This window comes from Athene noctua, chromosome 7 (assembly GCF_965140245.1).
Source record: "Athene noctua chromosome 7, bAthNoc1.hap1.1, whole genome shotgun sequence".
In the NCBI taxonomy this organism is placed as follows: domain Eukaryota; kingdom Metazoa; phylum Chordata; class Aves; order Strigiformes; family Strigidae; genus Athene; species Athene noctua.
This window is the reverse complement of record NC_134043.1, coordinates 40,791,995-40,817,972: the sequence shown is the minus strand read 5'-3', so window position 1 is coordinate 40,817,972 and position 25,978 is coordinate 40,791,995. Positions and strand designations below refer to the sequence as shown.

Below are 25,978 nucleotides of genomic sequence, written 5' to 3'. Positions count from 1 at the left end.
TAATTTTAATGTTTTATTCTTGTTGAGAGATGGTAGCTAACAAGCTACCATTGAATCAGTGAGGCTTTTGAGGTAGTATTTTTACATCCACAAACTTACAGTTTTCCTCCTACTTGTTGGATTTAATGTGCTCTTGCTAAGCAGCGTAGCAAGTGGAGAGAAATTCTTTTTTCACTCCAGATGTACAGATGAGAACAAATGTAGTTTTTAAAGCATTGAGGTATTCTTCCTTCCTTTTTCTCCTGCTTTCCTACTTTAATTTTCAAGCTTTCTGTCATTCAGAAACAGAAGGGTGGACAATCTGTAAAATGCTGTTGCTTTAAACTGTGACTCCCTCTTAGTTTCTGCAGAAAGGATCTATCTATTTGTCCTTTCTCATGTAGCACCACTCTTCAAGTCTTCTCTTTAGAAATACAGTTATTAAGAAGTGCATTGCTGTTTTCCAGCAGTAGTTCTCCCCCAAAGAAGAGAAAGGGAGGAGAACACAACTATTGCAGTGGACCACTTAAAGCAGTAGGTCCTTTATGAAGATGTGGATGATACGTGTGTATCAGTGGATCTTTAATGCTCTTTGGGGAGTTTGCATAGCTTTGGAAACAAGGAAAAAAACCTAGTACAACTAAGATGCCAACATATGTTGTGTAAATGAGCAGGTTTGGTTTTTTTTTTCATTATCTTGCCTGCATCTCTAACGGATGGGGGGAATTCTTACCAAATTATGTCAGTATATATGTATGCATCTGCAAGCATTACTGTACTGTGCTTGTGTGCTTTGTCTTATTTCTGCACAGCTGTTACTATTCTGTAAAAAACTGTTTTTACTGATTAGATAGAACTTCAGTTCTACCAACGTTAAGTAATGCTTAATTTTTATGAACCAAAGCATGATTTAATGGCTTTAACCATGTGAGTAGCACACTTAATTTGAGCATAAAGGTGTTTTTTTTCTCAGGTTATAGAAATTTACTTTGCTTCTTTTTCACCCCAAATAAAGCTGAAATTATCATTATCTTTTTAGAGTTTTTTCAAAATATGGAGGAAATTGTTCAGTCGCTGCTTCCTACATGTACTTAAATGTCTCTGGTATTTTTTAATAAAATAGCTAATATATTAAAACCTGTTCACATAAATAATATTGAATAAAATGGAAAAGGCTTTCAGCTACGTAACATGGTGGAAAACTTATTTTGAAACTGGTTTAATGTAGAGATCGGTGTTAGTTTAGAAAAATATTAAAAAAAAACAACCCCCAGACCTTAAGATAACTGAAGTTGTGGTTTAATAAGATATAAACTCAAGTGCTGTATCCTTCTGGAGTATGTTTGGGTTCATTAATGTTCTTTAGGTCATGTGCAATTTCCTGTTCCTTCTCATAATTCCCTACCTGTTCCCCCCACCAAAAAAAAAAGCCAAAATATTTGATTGGGTTTTCAATTAAGATCTCTTTTCTTTTTGCTGGTTATAGACATTAAAAGATTCAAGGGCAGAAAGAAAAGAAAAAACATAAGGTGGTTTGCTCAAAATGGTGAATATATGAACTAGATGAGTTACACCAAATTAAGTGGAAAGATGAGTCACAGCTACCTTTGCCAGTTTTACTTAATGTGCTGATGAGTTAAACAGCCCTTTAGGGGCAAATGTTTTGGTCTCAAGGCCACCTGCCTTCAGATCACCAGTGATGCCCTTGTACTTAGAGATGTGGTAGATAATAGAAGAGCCAGCTTCACACTTGATTTCTTTGACTCTATGGCACTTGCTGATTGACCTTTTCAAGGAGCTGTGTCAGTATTTATTTCTCATGTGGTGATGTATTCAGTGGATTTGGCTTCAGTTTCAATTCAGGCTATGAGTAAGAACCTAGTACAAATCTGTTTTGCATACTGGTTCATATATGTGTGACTCAAAAGTCAATCTTTTAGAAGAAAGACCAGAAGAGAAAATTTCAGCTTCCTTTAAAGACCCTTTTTCTTTTTAAGGTGTACCTTTCCAGAGACTTTCTTGAGAATCTATGTAGTCAAAACAAACCCGTGTGACAGTTGTAAAACTGTCTACCTAAATGCAGCATATCAGCATCACCTAACACGTGATCTTACTGGATCTCATAATGGACATATAAATATGAGGCCAGTTCTTTCAGTTTTTGTTGCTGATATTGTTTGTATAGCTTTTACTAGAGGTTTTGAAAATGCATATGAAGATTAAAGCAACCGGTTAGAAATATCTATCTTAACTGTGAGGTGATTATTATGTGTTTGTAAGTAGGTCTGGAAACACTATGCATTTGGTAAATGAACTACTTATTTAGAGCAGCCTGTGTGGTACAAGATCCTCCTTTGTGTAGTTTGTGTGTCTGGGAGATGGTGTGTTCCAGTTGGAGCTGCTGAGTACATGCTCATCTTGGAAGCTTACCAGGTTTGACAGGCTGGTAGTATAGAAGGTCTAGGAGATATTCTTTAACAACATAATCTAGATAAGCAAAAATAATGCTTCTGGAAAAATTTTTTGTTGTTCATGTAGAAAGTACTAGATGGAAGACTGACAGCTACAGATGTGCTTTATGCTTTGAAGCCTTGGTGGTGCCTTAAGTATCAAATGTGGTAAATGAATCGTCACACCTGAGAGGTGAAATGTCAGTTGTGATTTTCACAGCAACTTTTAAGATTACTTTTATGATGTATTTTGAGACCACATAACTAAAAAGTATTTCTTTTACCTTAAAGCCCTCACATTACCTTTCTAATGACTTTTCCCCCCCAAAATAGGAGGGAAGGACAGAAGAAGTGGCCTGATTCTGACAATTCCATTATGCCTTGAACAGACGAGTATGGACGAGCTGAGTGTCACGCTAGACTACCTGCTAAGTATCCCAAGGTGATTTCAAAGGCATTCTGTTCACGGCTGCCTTCTTTTCCAGTGGTGGAAGGGAACATTGTATTGGTGTTTCCTCTTATTTGCCTTTCAATACCAAATGAGTTTTACATAAATCTGTGTTTAAAATGTGATACTGACTGAACTAGAAACATCCCAGTAAACTAAAGGATATCTGCTAAGGCTTGCATACGTCCTTTTATTCTGTGTGGCTGGCTTTAGGGCTTTTTTGTCTTGTGTATTTTCTCACTCCTTTCTTGGGATATGTTTAGTAATTTCTTTTAATAACAGTGCACTTAAGTTATATGTAAATTAATGAGCCATTGTGGTGAAACTCCTAAGCTTGCAAAGGTAGCACTGCCAAAAGTAAAAAAGCTTCTTACTCTTTCTTTGCTATATGCCTAGTCTCTGTAGCTTGTAGTGTTTAAGTGTACACCGAGTCTAAAAACATATGAAGTCTTACTGAAGTTAGTGAGCATTTCAAATGTTTACAGTTGTGGCTCAGCACCTTTAAGCAGTGTCTTAACTTGAGTATCCTGTCATCCAGACCTTTCTCTGAAATTGTTAAGTTCTGCGTATGTAACCCTGCAAGCTTATAGTGACAGTTCTTGGCCCTAACTTAGTTAACTGCATTTTTTTTTCCTTAAGATTCAGAGATTGAGCTTTATTATGGCTTTGTTTTGTCTGTTGTGCCAATGATTTAAAAAGGAAAAAAGCCTCTCAGATAAATGCTTGCTTTTGTATCCCTTTAAATTCCCCTTCTGGAAACAGGAACAATGGTATAACTAAAGCCTGTTTAGTGTACTTTGTTTTATTGCAATCTATAAATGTTTTTAAACCACAGTTAAATGATCTGCGTTTTTTTGTAGATAAGACTGTTTAAAAAAATTCTGATTGGGGAAGAAGCAGAAAATAAATTTAGGTTGCGTACAAGTAAAACATCAGTAGGTATATGAGTATATTGCACATCTATTTAGTCATGGAAGTTTTAGGGTTTTTCCAACAGCATGTCTTTTGTAAAGTCATGAAAATCTTGAATGGTCATCCGTGCAAGTCATCTTATTGACTTAGGGACATGGCTGTATTTATGGAACAGATGCAGATTTTTTTTTTTTTTTTCCTAGCAAACATTAATTATTATGCAGTCTCATCCTGATGTATGTTTTTACATATATTAGCATAAAAATAATTCTGAAAATTCAACCACAGTACTCATTGTACTCTGTACAAACTGGGAAATCTGTTTGAAAGCAAAGTTCAGTGCTCCCACATCTAATGTTCTGTTTGTCAGTTGTGGAAAAACTGACCTCTCTTTTATGGTGACAGTATGGAAAAATCCATTGTCGTTTTTATTTGCATGTTGTTTTTAGTGGGAAATGCAAACTTTTTGGCTTAAGTGCTTGCCTTTTTTGTTCTGGAAAGACTTGCTGAATAGCATTTGAAAAAAGGAGGAGTGTAGGGAGGGATGTTGTCCCAAACCCAGATAGCTGTCCAAGAAACGTTAATGTTGTTTTTTTCCTCTAGTTCTATGTGTAAGGTAACCTAATATGTTTAACTTTTAGTCCAGTTGTGCATGACATAGGTTGTAACTAGTGAAATTGTGCATTCTAGTGTTGATGGATAGCTCTGGCCAAAATTTGAGGCATAACTGTTTATAGTGTCTTAAGTAAATTTCTTTTGGGGGGTGTGTGGGGTGAGTGTGTGTGTGTAAAGCCTTCTAAAACTTCAGACAACTTATTTCTAGTGTTTAAGTCTACTGTTATGCCTTTCTTTGATGCTATTTAAAATTCTCAAATTCTGAAGAGGCCTTTTCAGAATCCAAGAAAAATAAAAGTGGTAATGTTATGCTATTGTGTGTGCATACTAAAGTGGGCTTCCTTTGTTGTATTCTCTGTGTTGTGGCTCAAATCACCAAGTGTTTTTGTTTTTTATTTTAACTTGCATACAAACATTTATGTTTGTGTTGGCTGAACTTTTCAGAAGTGGTAGTTCACTTCTGAATTTGGTTGTTTTGTTGGGTGTTCTGGGGTTTTTTAATAGGTTTAGTAGTAGACAAGAGCAGATCCTGATACTGCTAAATTACGTTGAGTTTAAGGAAGCCACATCTCAAGATGCTATAGTAATGCTATTCATCTTAAAAGTTGCAATAGTGTGCCTTTTGAGTTAATTCTGATTAAACATTGTATGCATAAAGCCTGAATGTTCAGAGTGCTTCCAGAAGAGTTATGTGTGTGATCTTAGAGGTTCCTTAAAACCAAAAGCATGTATGGATTGGCAGCCAACTTTGTAATTATTTTTTCCTAAATAGACTAGTAAGGTGCCTTTTTCCTTTTTTTAAAAAAAAATCCGAGATAAATTTGTCTACCACCCATACCTCATGAAGCTCAGCTTAAATATGAAATAACAGTTAAATTTCTCGGTGGGAAACATAATGCTTACTGTTACATGTTGCTTTGTTTTTTGTAAGCTAAAGAGATCACAGAAGTGGCTTTGTTTTTGTAATTGCAGATTTGGGTGCTAAAGATTACATAATGCTTTTGTACCTCATGTGAATGTCATGTGTTTTAGTCGCTTATAACTTTGCTGGACGCAAAAATTTCAACCTGAGACATGGTATCTAATGTGGTAGTTAATCTAACATGGACTCGATTCCGTGTTCTCTTCTGATTGCTGCTGTTCTGGTTGTAAGAAGGTAGCACCTCCCAGAGGTCGCTGCCACCCCTGAACACTGCCCAGGTGTTGTGAGCACCTTGTTGCCAGCTTCAGTTAGAAATGAGCCAGAGAGGTCTTTGTGGGAGTGCGTAGAGAGTGAGGAAAGTTTTCAGTCTTTTCTCCCATTTGGTACTTGAGCAGAAGTATCTCTGAATTTTTAGCTTTGCAGTAACTGTTTTCAGCAGAGTTTTTTTGTTTGTTTGTAGTATACGCAGACTCAGACATTATTAGGAAGAAAAAGATACGTCAGTCTCATACTCGATCCATATGCAAAGCCTCTGCCCTTGTAGAGGCTTTTTGTGCTCTGCAGTTTGATCCATTTGTTCAGGAAAGAAATTGAAGCATGTTCAGATTGTTTCCTGCTTGGACATGCAACAAGTGTAGCTCTATCCTTAAATCTGTGCCAGTTCACAAGTAGCCTTGTGAAAACTGGCATCCTTTTGTCTTCCTTATGAAACTGTAAATTGACCTCTTCTTTCTGAGGATTTTGTGAAGTTTATGCTTATGAAACCTCTTCTGAGTTGCTAAAGTTTAAATAAATGGTTGTGTTATGAAATATACTTCAGTGCTACTGAAAAATTGTAATTTGGAATGTCTATTAATATCTTTGCGCATTAAAATTGAAAGATATTTCTAAATGAGTAAACAAGGTTTATAACAGTATTTTTATAAGTAAACCTCTGTAGTTGTGTTCTTTGGTAGAGTTGAAATCCAAAGTCATTGTGATATGACACTTGTTCGTGCATTTTATTTTTTTCTAAGTGTTTTTCTTCTTTTAGTGAGAAGTGTAAAGCTAGAGGATTTACTGTGATAGTGGATGGCAGAAAATCTCAATGGAACGTGGTAAAGACGGTTGTGTTAATGCTGCAGGTAAATAAATTTTTATATATTCATAGTGGATTTATTAGTTTTTATAGATGTGAACCCAATAGCTATGTTATTCTAGAAACAATGATTTTTTTTTTATTCAGAAATATACAGTTTATGGCCTCTTAAAATCACAGAATGTGGTTGTGTGACAGGTCTGTGTAGGAAGAAACAATCTGAAAAGCAGATAATACACCTCAATCAAGTGTGGGACAAATTCATTACATGCTGAGAACACACGATTCTAGAACTTTTTCTAAACCAGAGTTTTAGTTAAATACAGAAATATGCTCTTGGCATCATCAGCTGTGAGTGGTAGGAATGTCTGCAGCAAACAGTTCACACTGATACTGCAGCTGAGCAGGTTCTCATGCAATACACCGTACTACTTGGTTTCCATTGGAACTGTCTATAGTTGATTTTCTTGTGCATGATGGTCCCAATGACAAATTATATTCTGGATTCTGTATGAAGTAGGAGAAGGGGAAAAAGTGCCAATTCCCAGTTAAAAAAAATCATAACAATTTATTATTTTAGTTTTTCAGAACTGTGGGATTATAATTAAGTCTTATTTCTGCTAAACAAGATAGGTTATTTTCTGCTCTCAATGGTCAAAGGAGATGCAGGATACAGCACTGAATAGGTTAGAGTCCATGGACTACTGCCTTTCTTACTGCACAGATGATTTCTCTTTATCAGAGCAGTTTTTCTCTCAGACTTGGATGAAGCCTCAGAAAGTGTGTCAAATATGAATAATTTCATTTTGTTGACCTGCTGACTCATTGTTGCTCCTGGGTTTTTAAGTCTGTTTCAAGGTGTCTTTCACCTGTTTTTGACTAAGATGGCATTCCTATTAATAGTTACAGTAATTGGATCTGCTGTATTCCTATTATGATCTTGACTGAGCTTTCACTTCAGCTAATGTGCAGTTGTGACATTTAGTGGGAAGGTAGCTATTTGCCCATGCCCAGATTTCGCTGGCTTCCTGTCAGCACTCTTCCTGCCACTGTGAAGCCTGCAGAAACATAAGTTGCGTGTCTGTATCCTTAATTTGAGAAGGAAACAACAAAGATTTTCCTATGTAAAGTAATAACTTGTGTACACTGTTTGAGATTTCTCCCTGCTTGGACATGCATAGTTCTCAAAGGTGTTGATTGGTCATCTAAACAGACACTTCCGTGTTAAAAATACTGCCTACTTTCAAATAGTTTTTGCATATTCATTAAAATGGTGCAAGAATGAAATATCTTTTTTTCAGTGGTGTGATTTCTGAGTTGGACTTATTTACCTTTTTCAGAATTATATTTTTATATTTAAAATGAGGTATTTGAAGAGAAATCCCATGGGTTGTCACCTTTATGTCAGTACTGTGATTATCTAACTGTTGCTTATAGCTATAGCTGTTGACTTGGGAGTAATCAACAGTCTCTGTTCCTCAATCTGCATTCAGTGTAAGCACATGAAATCAACTTGGCAGATGAAATTACTGTTAGGCTGAGGAATGTTTTCCTGGTAATACTTTTATGAGTTAGTATGTGGAAATGTTAATGTTAAGCCCTTTCATTCTAGTCTAAGCAATATGTACTAGAGAACTATAGGATGTAATCTTGATGTGATTTAATAACAAAGTATAAAATTATTTTCTAACTTCATGGTTACTGTTTCATTCTACATAGCAAATGACATTGGTAGAAAGCTTTGTCCTGAACTTTTTTTAAAAACAGAATGTCAAAAATAATGTTTTTCTATACTGATGTAGCATAGATTAATGGTTAGGCCTCAGAACTGGGAGGAAAGAGGTTAGGTTTTCTTTTCAGTTCTGACACTTTTTTGTGATGAAATTTAGTGTAGTATACTACAAAACAAGATGGAGCCAACGTGCGACGAATATGCAGCGGACAGTTTAATTTCTGTCTGTAAATTTTAAGTTTCTGAATAGCTGATGAATTAATTTCTGTGGTAAATAAAGGTTTAATCTTGAAAGTTTTTTTTTGTTTGTTTTTGTTTGTTTTACAGAACGTTGTTCCAGCTGAGGTATCACTTGTTTGTGTAGTGAAGCCAGATGAATTTTGGGATAAGAAGGTTACCCATTTCTGTTTTTGGAAAGAGAAAGATAGACTTGGCTTTGAGGTATGTAGAACTTTTTTCTGCTTCAGTCAAAAATATTATTTCTGGAATACTAGAATAATTGCATGAAAATTAATGTTTCTTTAAAAATAGTTATATTCCAGATGCTTTGTAGATATTCTTAGCAAACAACTGTGGCCTTCTAACTTTTCTTTTTTAATAAGAATATTAAATGAAGTAGGTCTCAAATTAGAAATGAGTGGCATTTATTTCTTTGCTCAGCAAGAGGATAAAGCTATTTGATTACATATTGTGGATGTTTTGGGTAAGAACTGTTGTGTACAGGGTTTAGTGTGAATTTTTTTTTCATGACTTCTGTAATAGCCTGTAGATATGCATGTTGTATGGTGTCACTAAATCAGCAGTAACCATTTTGAAGAAAATCTTGTGGCTGTTGCATCCATCTTCTCTTATTTTGAGAGTTCTCTGACATTAGTAACAAAGGTTATAGATCCCTTCAGTTTGCCAAATATAAGCTGATAATTGTTCTTAGCTTGTGAGCCTGAGCGTGTACAAGAGATTACACACTAATGTTAGCGGTTCCATTCTTTAATCTTTTGGGGAGGTTAATGGAAACCTCAATTTTCCCTCTTTTTGAAAATTGTCTGTATGATCAGTCTTTCCAGGCATTTTTGAAGTTAGTCTTGTTTGAACTACGAAAGGCTTGCTGTGCTCACCAAATACTAAAATGTCTGCTCGCTTTGTGCAAAGCTCTTAGAGACCATCTTTTTTGTGAAAGAGATTGGATAGAAAAGTGTTTTTCAGCCTTGTTCAGTGCTGTGTAATTCTTTCTGTTAAGATTATAACTTTCTTAAATGCTTCTGTAGAAAACTTAGTTCGGGGAAAATGGTAATTGGAAGGTGGCTGCTGAAAGGTTATGTAACTGCCAAATAATATAAACCTAAAGACTCTATCATCCAGGTACCACACTTAATAAGACAAAATTCATATGAATAAACAGAATTGCATCGGACTTTACTAGAATAGGTGGCTTCGTTTCTGGAGACAATTACTGCATGTGAAAGTGCTCTGAATGAGTGTGGAGGTAAGGAGTAAGATTCCTATTTTCAGTCAGATGACCAAACCTTTTTCTTTTAAAAATCTGCTTTAAGATTCCTTTTATTACATTATTTTTTTGTAATCTGCTTTAGAGCCTTGTAAGTAAGGAAATTCTGCATATTTGCCTTCAGGTTGTTTATATTACAGATGAAGATCATATTTTCTTTTTGAATAGTTCTTTAAAGATAGATTTGAAAAGTAGCCCAGGCGCAACAGAGCAATTCACAGAACCTCTGAACAGCCACTTGTGTGTTTGAAAATCTGCAGCCAGCAAGATATTCAATAATAAAGGTAGTGAAGTGCCTGAAATTTTGCTACTAGAAGTGGTTCCTACTATGATAATCTTAACGACTTTCATTACAGTTAAACTCTCTTGGGTTTCACAGATGTCTGTCTGTCCCTTCACCGGAATCCCTTGAGGGGACTGGCAAGGAGGTGTGGTCAGAGTATATTTCTATCTTGAAGTTCAGCATGTAGCAGCTCAGTTATAGCTTCTTTAATCAAAAACGTGAGTATGGTTGTGTCCACCTTTTATAAACTAGCCTATTATTTGGAGCACATCCAAGGAGAGATGGAACCAATCACCTGTACTCAAAAGGATGGTTTAAGAGCTTGTATTTAGAAAGTGACTCAAGTTTGCAATATTCAGTTTCACACAGATGCTTTCAGGACATAAGGTAAACACTGAAGTCCAGAGTGGCAGTAATAAAGGTGAACCGCCCTCTTTAGCAGTCCCTACAATTGATTCAGGCTCTCTTTTTCCCATCTGCACACCTGTAAATACGGTCTTTGGACAAGTTCAGGAAGCCTTTGAAGTTGTAGTATAAAAGAAGTCTGTATGGTGGCTGTTACTATATACATCATGGTATTGCCAGTTTGGAAATAAATCCTCTAGAAGATTCTTCTTGAATATTTCTTTAATGACTCAGAATCTATTTCTAGACAAATAAGCAGAAAGCCTACAGAAAGTATGTTAATGAAGCAGGGATAATTTTACATGGCCACGATAATAAAAGGATTTTTTTTGTTTGGCTTTAAGGATTAGCTAACAGTCATTAAATGATAATTCTGTAATGAAATTTAGTAAGCTTAGTAATTTTATGAAGCATATTCTGTGCCAATGATGATGTTGGCATTGTTGGCATAGACTATTGGAGTTGTGTAACTAAAGTTTTTGGTTTCTTGAACCTTAAATGTTTCTTCCTGACCTGAAATTTTGACCTAAGATTCTCTTAAATTAATAGTTCTGAGGTTTTAGGAAGAAGAAAGTAATTAAAGTTTTAGAGATGCATTTCATGTAAACATGCTTGGAAATGTGTCAATTGTAAGAAAGTAGTCAGTGATGTATCATTTTACAAGAAAAATAGTCACAGTATTAAAACATAGTAGCTGTTTCCTAGGCAAGAGGAAAACTTCACACTTGTTCCTTAATGCCTCCTTGTATCTTGGCTTGATGCATGGGTAGATAGAAGTTTTTATGCGTAGAAGTTAATAATGGGTAGTTGCTGAATTCTCACTTTGGTTGGTAGGTGTTTGCTCTTGAGTTTCCCTTTCACCTAATTCAGAAGCACTGAAGCAGGGTGAGACCGCTTGCTTGCATGAAGGGCTTTGGGGCAGTTGTCATCTAACTGAGGTTGGATAGTGAACAGTTGTTGGTACAGAATTGCTTTGGATGTTTCTAAAGAGACTCTTGACACCATCCTAACTCGTGGCTTCCCTTGTATCTTGTGCTTTCTTATATCTTGTGCTTTCTTAGGTTTTGTGGGGCGTTTTTTGTTTGGTTTTGTGTGTTGTTTTTTTTTTTTTTTTTTTTTTCTGTGCAGTAACTCATATTCTTAAATGCATTCTTCATTAAAGGACAGGGAAAGCTGAGAGAACTGTAGAAAAAAATCTTGTGCTTTCCCAGATAACGAAGAACCACCCTTGGTATTAGGCAAGCCTCTGTTCTTCACCATTCATTAACTCTTGGTTATCTGTTACTTGGTTGTGATTAGGAAAACTGGCTCAGTAGAAATGACCTACCTTCTCTGTGCCCCAAGAACTGTTTGTGTTAGAGAGTAGTATGTGTCTGCTCTAATCCTGATACAAGTGCAGAGCACTGATAAGGCTGTGGAAGCCTCTAACTCATGCACAAATCTACAGCTGCATAATTGTATGTTACTGGCAGTAAAAACAAAGCAGAGCCACACGTGTTTTGGATCACTGCTTAGATTTGCATGACTATTAGAAAAATCCAGGATGGCTTTTGCACCAATGAAATAAATATAATCTAAAAATGTAAATGAAAATATGAAATATTTTTATTTACCTGACAGTGTAATCTCATTTTCTTTAAAGTAAATGCAATGTAACTGTGATTTCTGATTTCTAATGGGGCATCACATCTACCTCCTGTTTCCTGCTACCTGATCCGTTTTTAATACCTTGCTTAATATTGCCATACAAAGCTATTAATCACTATGCCTTCCTTTCCTGTTCAAAGGCAGAGATTCTCTGCTTCAGAGTGAGATGTGATGAGTTGAAAAGCAGTGGAAGTCATTGTGGGAAATGAGATCAAAAGGGTGGATAAGTATAAAGAGGTGGGCTGATTCAGCTGGGTAAAAGTGCATCCTTATTCCTGGTTAGTATTAGTGTTGGGTTTGGACCTGTTTTAGGTCAGTTCCTGTTCATCATCCAGCAGAGGAGCTGGATATACCATTCATACACCATTGATTTAAGGGACTGGGAGGAAAAATAATCTCTCACCCTGGTTTAGATATTAGATTAGTGCTTTGAAGATCAGTTTGTTGAAAGCAGGGAAGAAGAAAGTGTGCTTGCAGTTCATGTGGAAATTATGGAGCAAAATTTAAAAGTTAATTTAGGATTGTAATCAAGGGCTTTAAGAAAGAGAGGAAAAAAAAGTTGGTAAACTACTGGGAATGTAATTGGGAAAATGAGAGTATATAACAAAAGAATCCTGATAGTCCTTGAAGTCCAAAGTCAGAGTAGTTCTAAATGTTTCATGCTTGAACTGTAGCAGCTAACAACTCTGTTTCTAGCAATAGTGTCAGAAATTTCTTAAGATGGTGTATCAGCAGAATCTGCTCTGGAAAGTCTCACATCTCTAATGTCAAGTCATCAGAGGAATACAGAAACGTAAAAATCCCATTTCTCCATGAAAATTTTCTGCCTGTCAGCCTGCTTATGGTCTCTATATTTGCATATCAGAATTGCTCTGAGAGAAATATTAGCTAGCTGACTTATTTTTTTCCATGTTATATAGCTGAAAAATAGCTAGTAAGATCTTGTCGTTTGTTTAAAAGTATAGGAACTGTTTAAGAATACAATGGGAAAGGCTGAATACAATGGGAAAGGCTAAATCCAATGTCATTAGACCAGTTTTTCACATCAGTCTCCAATTCAAATAAAGTAACTTCTCTGTCTGCCTAAGTCAGTGCTACATACCTAAGTAGATACTTAGCTTTTGTAGAAGCTTTTTCTGTCTTTATTCTCAAAGCGATTAAATGCCTGTTCTGTTGTTATAGCAATCCTTAATGTTCCAAAATACAAAAATCCTCACCCTGAACACCTTTGTATGTGCTTTTTTGGTGCCATTGAAAACACACTGTAATCCAGAGCTTTCTACTGTGTTACTACAGGAGGTTTTTATACTGTTGTATTTTGAAGTTAACTGTTATGACATGTATCTTTATATCTTAGCTTTCAGTATTCTACTTGGAAATTAGATGTGGCACAATCATCCCCAATTTACCTTTTAAGAATAATGCTAATAAGCAGAGTATTGCTCCACAAAATGAAGAATGAATAACACTTTGTAGGAAATCTTTTTTTATCAGATCTTCCAGTCCAGTGTTTTTTTAATACTGAGGCACCAAAATTTGTAGCTTTCATGGACTTTTTCAAAAATGCATATAGGAGTTGCAATATTTTAATCAAAATTATGCTTATTTAAATGCATCTCTTTTCATCCGCATGTATCTTTGTTGCTGCTGTTTTAACACCAGAGGCAATGGGTCCTTTCTTTTAAGAACCTGAGCCAAATAAGGGAATTATCCCTGTGGAGCTGGAGTATGTAAGCCTGTGTTTACATCACGTTCTAAATTCAGTCCTTAAGAAAGGTGCATTAGAAAATACCGGATTGTGTGTGTTATTGGTCTCTTCTCTAGGATGGAAAAAAAGATAGTGTGCTAATTATTACCATGAGCCCTGGAGGGAAAGGTGAATGAGTGGGCAAAAACATGAGTGCTTGGAAGTGAAGGAGGCAGGTTTTGGGAGTTGACAGTCTAGTGTATATCTAGATTCTGCTAGCTGCTCTTGGGTTTCTGGTATGCCGGATTGCTGTGTGATACTGGCCAGATAAATATTTAACTTGTGTTTCTTGGTGTAATGTTAAAGCAAATGATCATTGTATAGATTAAGTGTTCCATATTAACAAATAACGCTGTCCCACACGGTGTTTCACAAAATGGATTGGAATAATATTTATCATCAAACAATAGCATTCTTCTCGGGAAGAGGAAGTCTTTGCTTTACAGTTCTGTGGCAATCAATCACTGCCAGACCAGATATATGGGCAGCTATGTTTGGTCTGCTGAAAGTGCCATAGTTATTCTTTAAAACTCACCAGGAGAATAGTTGAGGTCATATTTAAGTTTTTCCAGCAGCTGAGTTTGCTGGAGAATAAGCACAGCTAACTTTTGAAAAAACAAATGTTGAAGATGAATCGGAGTTTTAGAAAACAATCAGAATTCACAGTTAATTTTAAAAAAGTAAAATTAAGTTACTGGTTTTTGTACAAAAGCTGCCTTTAGTGTAGTGTGAAAATGAACATAGTCATTCTTCAGTTTGGATTTCTGCACAGGCTGCAGTGCAAACTTATACTTGCAAAATGTTTGCCTTGTTCATCAAAGCTTTTCCTGTATTTTTCCAAAGCTGTTTGGATATGTAAGCTGCTGGCATAACAAATCATCAGGAATCAGTCCACTGAGAAAACAGCTTTAATATTGAGCCCAAAGGACTTTTTTACAATTCAGCTTTTTATACCTGTCAGCCAGGCTGTGAGAGAGGAAGAGCTATCTGGGCTTCCCAGTGTAGCTTGGCAGAATTTTGGGGAAATTAACAAAAACCCCTCTACTTATGTCTGTTTGAATGATATTTGTCTAATCTTACCTATCAGCAACCAGATAGGTATGCATACATGTTCTTGCCATCAGTTGCATTTCTATCACTTTAATAGAACATCAAACAGCTAATACTGTGTATAATACATACATTCTATTATTCTTAGAATATTTTTGTTTTCTAAAGATGCATCTAACTTCATGACTAGCATCACTTAGTACACACATGATCAACATGATCATGAAGGTTACTTAAGTGAGGAACTGTGGCATATGTTGGTAATGCACTTTTTTCAGCCCATATAAATGTCTTGGTAGTTGGGGACACCTGATAAGAATTTTTTACAAAGAATTGTGAACTTGGTCAGACTTGCAGGTTGTTAAATATTATCTTGTTTGAAGTGTGAAAACCAAAACAAAAAACCCAACACCCCCCCCCCCCCCCCCCCCGACTAACAAATTATAAGCTCTATAAATATGTTTATGTAACAAGTTGTTATCTCTGTTTTCATAAATTATTTTGTCAGGATTGACTTTGTTCTGTGAAATTCAGTGTATTTTTAGGTTTACAGTGTTGTGTAAATGTCAATTAATAATAAATATTTTTTCTAAGAGATGATAACACCAGTTATTTTAAACTAAATCTTAAGACGTTTACTCCTGAGATTAAAAATAGAATTTAGTCCCCTTACAGATGCTTCTGTACCTATTTCCCAGTATAAAGTTTTTTCTCTCATAACAGATGTAGAATATTACCATTCAATTTGTTTAGATTATTTTCTTAATTTATCCCAGAACTGGAATGTATTACTCACTGATACAAGCTGTGAAGATGAATACAGATACTTACAGATACTTCCTTCTCTCAGAAGATCATATGCTTAGATTTCACTTGTTTAAATTTTGTATTCTCAGGGGACATGTGTGTTGTGTTCTTTTGGAAGGTGACTGTTCCTTTTTACATTCAGTAGTGTGGCTGCTGTGATATTACACACTTAAGGAAAAAACACTTTGTTACTGATATTTTACAACATCCTGTGTTCCAGTAGCTCCTGGATTTGACTCTGATGTTTGTATTAAAGAGCTTTTTCATTTCTTCTCTCAAGAAAGAAAGTTCAGATGGATGTTTCTAACACTTTGGGGGTACTTTTATGTGTCCTACTGAATGTCCAGAATTCCCCTCTGATTTTGACATCTGCATCTATATCATTGCAGATGAGCAAAGAAAATAATTACAGAAACCAGCAAATAATGTCAAAAGAGAGGTCAGCTTTGTACAAACAGTATTCAAACCTCTTTCATAATAAAAGATAAGTCTTAATGGCACTGTTGATGGGTCAAAATCATGTTACTAGAAAAAATAACTATAGTCTCCCTCCTGAGAAATAAAGAAATTTTGCAGTTGAAGCATAAGACTTTGCAGTACATGTATTTTGGGGGTTTTGGCAGTTCTTAAAAAGGTGGTTGTGATTTTATGCAGAAATACAGCTCTTTTACTTCTCCCAAAGCACCGTCCTGAGTTATTTCTGCAAAGGCTTTTACAATGTTTTAGCAGGCCAGTATTGTACAAAGCAAGTTTACTGATTACAGTAGAGCAATGATAAGAGCTGCTGCCACTCTTCTAGATTTGAAAAAGAACTGAGTAGAGGTGATGATGATAGGGACTGTGGTCCTTAGCAAACAAGACAATTTGAAACCTAGTACCACTGTCACCTTATTAGCTGTCACTGTTGTTGGAAGTGGGAGGATCCAGTGGAAAGGGAAGCAAAGATTTAAGGATTCAATAATTTATACTTTTTTTTTCTGCTTTACCATCTGTCGAGATTTTTTTAATTTATTCCTTAGGAAATCTAAGCTGTTCACTTTAACATCCAACTGCAATCTGCTGTCCAAAGGCTTTTACTTGGGATTAAGAAAGCATTTTTTTTTTTCATGGAGTCAACACAATAAGATGACTTAGGAAAAAAAAGAATCAGTTCAGTTGCCAGCAAACAGTGGGATATTTCTCTTTTTATAACTGTAAATGGCCTTCATCTGTACCTGTGTGTTTTATCTAGGAGTATTGAGAGCTGGTCAAGCAATAGAAAGCCATCATCATTCTCTTCCCAGAGGGAGGAGAAACTAAGCTGTTCTATGTGGTTAGTGGTCTGGTGCAGTTTGGTAATGATAATTGTAATAATGACGACAAATGATTCTAAGTGTGCCATTATCCAAGTATTAAACTATTGAGGATTTTAAAGAGCCTGTGTGACTAAAAGCTAGGTGAAGCACAACAGACAATATGTTGAAGTGTGGAATTCAAGTGCAAAGGTGGAATGCTAACTCATAGAGGAAAGCTTTTTTCAGGATGTGCTAGTTTGACTTTCATTTTCACAAAAGGTTAGAGACAATTATTGTGATTGGATTTTGAAAAGTTTTAGGAATCTGACACAAAAGTTTGCATGCTATAGGTGTTGAATTTAAAGTAGAATTCATATCTTTAAGAGAGAACTGTCTTACCTTCTCCCTGTGCAAAATCACACCTACTGTTTTTCAACATCTTTTTCATTTGGCTCTTGGTCTGTGTTCTTACAGCCTATTAATCTGTAGTAGCTGATTAAAACAGTATTTCAGAATCTTCAGAGAGGCAAACTGAACTTTTGACACCTAGAAATATCAAAGTTACTAATTTAAACCATATGGAATATGTTACATTAGTACTGTCACTAGTCTAGTTCTAGAACAAGCTAAATTCTCTCCAGGAACCTACCTCCCTTCTGCCACTTTCTTGTCAAAAATTCAAACATTTGCTTACTTTTTGTAGTCTTCAGACAGGATTTTTGTAGTTATTCCAGTGAACAGTCAATAGTGTAAGAAATAAAGGTTTTTTAAAAAGGGAAACATAGAGAAGGAATGTTTTTTGAAATGTCTTAAGTTACAAAAAGGCTTACTATTGAAGTGGAAGTTTTAAAAAAATTTTCAAATAAGGTGCACAAGAAGTTTCTTGTTCCAAAGAAACTCAAAGTTCTTTGTCCACATCTCACCTGTAGGGGTATGGTTTTTTTTTGTCAGAGGATTATTTTCTCATATAGTTAATATATTTGTTACAGACAGCTTTTGCTTTGCAGGAGAAAAAACTTTTAAAAAATGCTTCCCTGTACATGTTTGTAAAGCATATCTATTGTCTGCCCTTCTTCCTGAGGTGGTCTGAGTGCAGTCCATCATTTTTTTCAGGCTGTATGGTGGTTTTTTTTTTTTTTTATAGAACTGATATTTCAGTGATGTGAACCAGCTGCCCTATTTACTTCAGTTTCCATACCAAAATGTTCTGATTAAATTAACTTTTTCCTTTTTTAATGAACTCAGATGAAAAGAGGATGTAAAAATTACTTAAAATATAAATGTGTGCCTAAGGAAGGAAAACAAAGGCTTTATTTTTCTTGGACCTAGTATCATCTGGGGTTTGGGCTGGTTAGTGGCATTACTTAAAGAAACTACAAGCTAATTCCATTTATGGCAGCTACATACCATTAAGAATACAGGACAGTAGCCTATATTTGCTGAATGTTGCTGGAAGATGTTCCTGTACATTAAACATTAGACTATTTACTTGGAACTGTTCTGGATCCTTCAGAATTGGAAAATCGGTTATTCCAGTTGGAAGGGACTTCAGGAGGTCTCTAGTCCGACTTCCTGCTAAAAACAGGATAATCTGTGAGATTAGAGCAGATTACTCAGGGCTTTATCTGTTTGGGTCTTGAAAAACTTCCAAGGATGGAGACTGAGCAACCTCTATTTTCAGATTTTGAAGATGACCAGTGGTTGTTGGCTTGAATGGCTTTTGATCTCGAAACCCATGTCATAAACATAGTATTTTCATCAATGATTTGGTATATCAAGCTGGTTTAGTGACCTAAACTGAACTATCCTGAAGTGGTGGAAGACAAAACCCTTGAGGTAATTTTAAGAAGGAAACCTGAAAGTTTTGGATTTTTCTGTCTTCCAGTGACTGTGGGAACACAGAGCTGGACTAGAAGAAGTCTCTTCCCAGTTGGTTCTTTCAATGTATTCTTGTCTCTTGCAAGAATATGTGCATGATCTGATGGGTTCTCAAAATTCTCTCTTTTTTTTTTTTTTTTTCTTTCTGGATATATATTGCCAATATGTCTGCTTCCACAGAGTCCTCTTTCTACAGGAGTTATTCTAGGTTTAGCATATCATGCATCAAAGCAACCTGTGCTGCTGACTTTTGGTTTAGGTTTATATGAATAGGGCTCAGCCAGGAACGTCTAGAATGCAGAAACGAAGGGAAGAATTTAGTCTCCTGACTAGCAGTGGACCTGTGTTTTCCTTAATTTCCTGAACTAGTTGATGAACTGGATTTGTCTCCTGGGCAAATGACTTGTTTTAAGCATATTAAGATTTGAATTTGCCTACTCGTGGAAAGGGTATGGTTGATCCAATTCTTGCTGCGCATATTTGCACAGCAATTGCAGGCACTTAACTTTCATGGTGCAAACTCACCTCTGGCACTGGAAGTATTGCGAGAGAGTGATAAAAATACCAAATGCTTTTTAGTATGATATTCTGCTGCTATATTCGCTAAAATTAGATCACATGTTGTATGACTTAATCTAAGAAGCATCAGTTAACCACCAAGAAAACAGGTATTCAAGAAATGTATTTCTTTTTCCTGTTGTAAATAGACAAGGTGGTACAGATGACACTCTAACAGGATTATGCATGAGATACACACTACAAATCAAAATTTCCTGTCTGTTTTAGGTCCATGCTAATTGCAACCAGCCATACTTTATTTAAATGTTTAGCAAAAGGGTCACTTTCTCTGAAGTGCACAGAAAGATCTGCTCCAGTACCTCTGGACACACTTCTCGGGTACTTAAGGAAAAATGTTACATACAAGTGAACCTAAAATTTCTTTTATTGTTGCAGGTTATTTTAGTATCTGCTAACAAGCTTACTCGATATATAGAACCATGCCAACTAACGGAAGATTTTGGAGGAACTCTTACCTATGATCACATGGATTGGTTGAATAAGAGGCTGGTTAGTTTCCCCCTTTTTTCTTTTTTTCTTTCAAATGTCTCATTCTTGAGCCAGGAATTTTTATTTGCTTAGTAATTGTTAAGTGTGTAGAAATTGTCGTGTGTGTAGCAGTGCAGTTCAAATGTATGAATGGTCTTACGATAACTAACACTGAATTTGCTCAAGGGATGATACAGCTAATGTACTCAATTTGTTGAACCAACAACTTTCTCAATGTAGAACCTTATTCTAGAAGAGCCTGAACGTATGGTATAGTTGTTGCTGCTGATAGGAGAAATCCAAACCAAGGAGGGAATACTTGGATTCTGCACATCTTTGAAGTTACCTCTTGGCCCTTGGTTTCTGTGGACTGAGACAGGTTTTAAGCTGTACTGCAATAAAACCTCTTGTCGGTTCAGTTTCCCCAGTAAATACAGAGATTCAGTAAACATCTAGGAGCAAATACACCCCTAAATCATTAATAAACACAAATTGTTTAAGCAACTGTTGGTGCACATAGCACGTTAGAATGTTTAAAATCTGTTCTTCGTTGATACCTGTTTTTCAGTTACTTAAACTGAATTTTAAAAACATTATTTAAACTTCAGTTTAATGGTGTGTTACTTTCCCATGCACTCTATTCTTAAAATGTGCATCTCCATCTAGGATCTCCAGGTGGGATCCTGGACGAGGAATACTCCACAGTGTGTCCCAACAGTAGCTGCCCAAAGCCTTCAAACATACCCTGCAGCCAATCTTGCAGCAGGACTTTGCAGGAAATTTGTGGGTTTACACCCTGTGTACCGTGTTTCTTTTTGCTGGATCTCAGAAAATTGTATGTTCAGACCCAAGAACAGAGAAACCATAATCTGCTGTGCAGCTTTTTTTCTACTGGTCTTTGGCCTTTATGTGTGTGTGTTTAGGGCAAGGCACCTTGTTTCTTCTCTGCCTGAAACTGAGAGCGCCTTGACACATGGGAGGGAAATCTTAACACTTTAATTGTCCTTCATTTTTGTCTGGTGTATACAAATCTGGTTTGTACTCCCTTATTCCTGCATCCATAAAATTCATAAGGATGGTACTTTCACTCTGGTTGGGACTTTTGCTTTATATTTGGTTCAGATGACAACTGGAAATTTCTTTCTCCTGTGTCTCCTCTCTTGCCTTATTTCACTTGTTTTGTATGTTAATGAAGAACCTCTTCTGTTGCAACTCCTAAATTCTGAAGCTAGACAAGAGGGCAGAAAGGTTGTTTAAGGTAGTAGCTGATAAAGGAAGGTTCATCTGCAGGCTATTGATTAATAATTATTAACACCAAAAAGACCTGAAAATTGTTGTGCATGTCACTTATGACACCCAATCATGCTCAGTTCTGTTAAAAAACCAAAACCAAAACCCCGCCCAGAAACCTCAGAAGTCAGGTGCAGAGCAATCGTCTGTATGGTACCCAGTGTCTGACTATACAGGCCTTGTTATCTCAGATCAAGGCCTCTGTATTCCAAGAAACTGATGAGAGTATTTCTTTGTATGTAACACATCTTTCTTTTACCTTAGTTTTTTGTTACAATACAGTCCATATTTGTAGTGGTTAAAAGCTAGAATCTTCACAAAATTGGTTATTTTAAGCCATTCAGGTATTGTCAGATGCTTGTGTAACATGCCTTGATTCTCTAGCATTATTCTTAAGATCTACTTAAAGACTTAAATGAAGATGTAGAATAAGTATGTCCAGAAGAACTTCCAGGTTTTGCAGAAATCTCAGAATTTTTCAGTATTTCAGAATTCAGTCCATCTTCTTCATATTCAGTGTAATATTTACTATCTCCCTAAGGAGTCTTAGTGCTCTTAAGTGTTTCCTGAATAAAACTTTGTATTTTTTACTCTTTTGACTCTAACCATCTGTATGTTGGGAAATAATTACACTGTGTAAGGATTGAAGTATACTAACAGAACTAGTGGATAAATTTGCACTGATTACTTCAGTACTGTCACATATAATTTTTTTTTTTCTTAAATTAAAACCTGGCTCTTATTTAGGTGTTCGAAAAGTTCACAAAAGAATCAACATCCCTACTGGATGAACTTGCTCTAATTAACAATGGAAGTGATAAAGGAACTCAACAAGAAAAAGAAAGGTATGTGATGTGCATTTTGAAATTGATGCTTTTGGATTATAAAATTTCATTGAAAATCCAAACTATTGAAAATATTGTATGTCTTAAGTATTTTGAAATGTATAAAGAAATTCTGAAAGCTTAACAGACTAGAAAATTCATCACTGTGTGTGGATGCTCTTTTGGCTAATGACTACATGCATCTGCAGTTCTGTTTTGATACAATGAGTTAATGAGGAATTTCCTGAGTGAGGAGAGAAACATGGAGTCCCATAAGAGCATCAGGTAGCTCTGGCCTTTAAGTTTCCAGTGCTACTGTAACACAAATTATTAATAATCTACTTGTCACTTCATGTTTATTATTATTAATAATGTGTTTGTTACTTTATTCAAGATCAATAGATTTGAACTTCCTTCCATCGGTTGATCCTGAGACGGTATTGCAGACAGGTATAGTAAGTCAAAAAATAATGTTGGTCAATAAAGTAACATTCATATTTAGGCCCCAAGTGAAAGCACAGAGGGCACAATAATTATCTTGACTGTCATCACAATGTAACAAGCTTACCAATTAATGTTGTCTTTGGGCTAAAAAAAAGGTGACATAAACAAATTGAAGAACTCCAAATGTGTCATTTTAAACACAGTTTTTAATAACCCTGATAACATCTTTACAGTATTACCACAATTACTATGTTTAATTTTGAGAATACATAGTTTCTAGAGGACATCAGTATGTGAGCCTTATAGAATGAATTTGTCTCAGTAGCCACCAAATGGTTACAATACAGATAGCATTTTCCTCACAGTTCTGATAATTTGTGGCAGTCTAGTTCTGAGCTAACCATCTATAGAAGTGAAGCATATAGTCTTCTGACTCTTCGCTGCTTAAACTCTCCCTTCAGCATTAAACAATTTGGGGTTCTTGGAAATGTTTTTTGGTTTTTTTTAGGGTGAATTTCCTAGTGACAATAAAGTATAATAGACTTGATCTGGACTAGAAAATTGCTTAAAGATTTGTGCCTTTGTAGAATAGGAAATAATGCATAGTGTTAAGGTGGTGATCTGAGTCTGAGTGCTCAGAATCCTTATCTCCTGTGATCTAATGTGTGGATCACATCTAATATTTGCCACAGAGTACTGGTTTTACATGCCCTCTGTGTAAAATTTTAGCTTATTTAGATGTTGGATAATATTGTTTGAGTTAAAAGGTGAAACAATAGTGCTGTGGCCTTTAAAATTTTTAAAATATGAAGTGTCTGTAGACCCTGTCACTAGATTTTAGTCTTAATTGTGTATCCTCCTTCAATGGTAAGAGTTCTGGACAAAACAGCGCTTGGATTTTATGTAAAGAGATAGATCCAAGAACATTAGCTTATATTGTCCTGGTTTTGGCTGGGGTAGAGTTAATTTTCTTCAGTTGGGAGGGAGCGCAGCTGGAGTGCTGGGCCTGGATTGGCCATTGGAGTATTCCATATCATGGGATGTTGTGCTCAGTATGTACTGAGGTGAGGCAGGTTCTCTCTTGCTTCCACTTTTGTAACAGTGGGATCTTTGTTCTGTCAGGATCATGGGCCAGGAGTGGGCTGGGTATCGATCAGTCAGCGGCTGGTACGCCATCGCATTTTGCATTAACTGTTTGTACTTTTCGTGATTGTTACTGTTTTTATTACAATCATGAAACTGGGTTTTTTTGGTTTTTTTTGTTAGTGTGTTTTTTTTTGTTTTTTTTTTAATCTCAACCTACGAGTTTTCCTTATGTCCCTGCATCTCTTCTACTCTCTTCTCCCTTTCACTGGGCAGGGGGGGAGGGTCAGCGACTGGCTGCATAGTGTTTGGCTGCTGGCTGAGTTCAAACCACAACAATATGCATTCTCTGTTTTCTTAATTATGGCATAATGAATTTTTCTTGAACTATGAAATTTAATAACTTTCATGAAATCATGGCAGTTCCTAAGAGGCAACCTTTCTCTTCATTAGATTCACTGTCTTGAAAGTTTGAGAATAAAAATTAATCTCTCCTTGATTAAACTTTGCTGTCTCTTAAGGGTAAACACGAACAAACGGAGGTTTTAGATGAAGGGCTTCTGTCTTCCATAGTTATAAGTACTGTTGCTTTCAGAAGCTCCAAATCCATGTATAAAGTATAGTTCTTAGAATTTGATAAGAATCTAGCTTAATATTTTCAGTATAAAACCTTTTTTTAATGTTTTACTGCTGAAACAATATAGTAAAAATTCAAAATTATCCCAATAGAATTATGACTTGTAAAAGCTTTTAAGGCTGTTTGCAGCTATCTGTATCTATCTGTATAGTATTATAAAAGATGAAATCCAAGATGTTTATTTCCATAGTGTGGCAATATATAAATTAAGATGTTCATTTCACAGTAATACATGCTGAGTAATTTAAAGTTACTTGTTGCAGTCTCCAAAGCTGTTGTCATTTTGATCATTTTGATTATCTAGATAATGCTAGTTGAATTTAGAGCCTATATTTCTGCATTTTCCTTGAGGTATTAGTTACTACTCTAGTGGTGTGTTGTTTTTTTTTTTTGCTTTTTTCCTTGAGTGAACTGGCATGTTACCATTTTAAGACCTGCAGAACGCGATGTGAAATTGGCAGATTTTCACTTTTACACCAACGTTTTGTTAGTGACAAAACACTGCTTTATTTGCGAACTTGTTCACTGAGCTTTTGGAGAATAAACTGATGATCTGAGTTTACTGGTAGTGCAGTGTTTACATCTTGAAAACTGTACCACAACTTAACAATAATTCTTCAGACAGTTTAACGGAGGATTAAGTAGTCAAAACATACTATTTTTGCATGTATGTGTAGCACTGTGATACGGTGCTTAAGAGGACAAAGGGAAAAGGTGAGATAAGTGAGAAAAAAATATTGATCAAAATACTTACTATTCAGCCCCACACTATCTGTGACAGTTTTGTACTTTTTGTAAGTGTCCTGAAAGATAACAGGGAAATTATATGATCAGTTTGTTAGTGCTTCTAGACCATTCATTTAATCTAAGAATATGTATTGTTTGAGAGAAGTACTTTGGATGCTACACAGTACTTTGAAGTAAACCAGAATAGTTACAGTTGTTTCAGACTCAGGGTTGTACTTTGAAATTGTTTCTTTACAGTAATCAATACTATTATCAATGTGAATGTTAGTCACGGTATCTCTTCAATATATCTAAAATATATGACATGATTTCAACCCTGTTTTTTGACGGATACATCCACACAAACTGTGGCCAGTGCTCTGCATGAAATGGTATCATTAAATATGCCCAATGCATGAAAGATCATTACCTGCAAAAATGTACCACTGGATGGTCTAAAAGCAGGCATGCTTACTAATAATTTCTGTGCTTGTTTTTTGAACCTAAATTAACCACATCATTATATGTATTCCTAAAGGTCATGAGTTGCTATCTGAGTTACAACAGCGTCGATTCAATGGTTCAGATGGAGGAGTTTCCTGGTCTCCAATGGATGATGAATTACTTGCTCAACCACAGGTCATGAAGCTACTAGACTCACTTAGAGAGCAATATACCCGCTACCAGGAAGTTTGCAGACAACGTAGCAAACGTACACAACTAGAGGAGATTCAGCAGAAGGTAATGCAGGTAAGCTTGGGGTTGTTCTTCAATACTGCGAGGTGGATGTTTGAAGTCAGGTCCCAGACTGTGTTTCCTTAAAAATGAAGAATCAGATGTGAGAGCTTCAGGCCTTCTTGCGCTCCTCAAGCCGCAATGTGCTAGTTTCACTTGATGTTTTACATTGCAAATACCACAGTGACTTTCTAAAGGCTGTTCTGATAGAATTGTGCTTTCTTACCATCATGCTGAAGAGCCTTCATGTTGTCCCTTTGTTGTGTACTGTTATGGAGTACCACTACATTGCCAGAGGGGCAAATGCCTGACCTGTTAGCAACGAGAGGAACATCCACAAATGAGACACGTTTGACTGTCAGTTTGCTTGAGAGTTGGAAACCTTCCCCTGCCCACGTTAGTTTCTTATTACTGAAGATAGTCCCCTGTTTATTTCTTTATTTATCTAATGCTTGATGTTT

General features: G+C 35.9%; 1 protein-coding gene across 4 annotated transcripts in view; it reads left to right on the top strand.

Annotated features, from left to right (window-relative positions):
• The window catches only part of SESTD1 (SEC14 and spectrin domain containing 1), a 62,603-nt gene that overhangs the window by 15,664 nt on the left and 20,961 nt on the right, over positions 1 to 25,978 (top strand). For 3 of the 4 annotated variants that reach the window (XM_074910966.1, XM_074910963.1, XM_074910965.1), the window contains 7 exons: positions 2,763 to 2,871; positions 6,360 to 6,450; positions 8,464 to 8,577; positions 19,686 to 19,799; positions 21,816 to 21,913; positions 22,287 to 22,342; positions 25,321 to 25,532. In XM_074910966.1, the coding sequence (XP_074767067.1) occupies positions 2,763 to 2,871; positions 6,360 to 6,450; positions 8,464 to 8,577; positions 19,686 to 19,799; positions 21,816 to 21,913; positions 22,287 to 22,342; positions 25,321 to 25,532 (794 nt within the window). The remainder of the gene's footprint in view (positions 1 to 2,762; positions 2,872 to 6,359; positions 6,451 to 8,463; positions 8,578 to 19,685; positions 19,800 to 21,815; positions 21,914 to 22,286; positions 22,343 to 25,320; positions 25,533 to 25,978) is intronic. The other variant, XM_074910967.1, reaches the window with a different exon arrangement.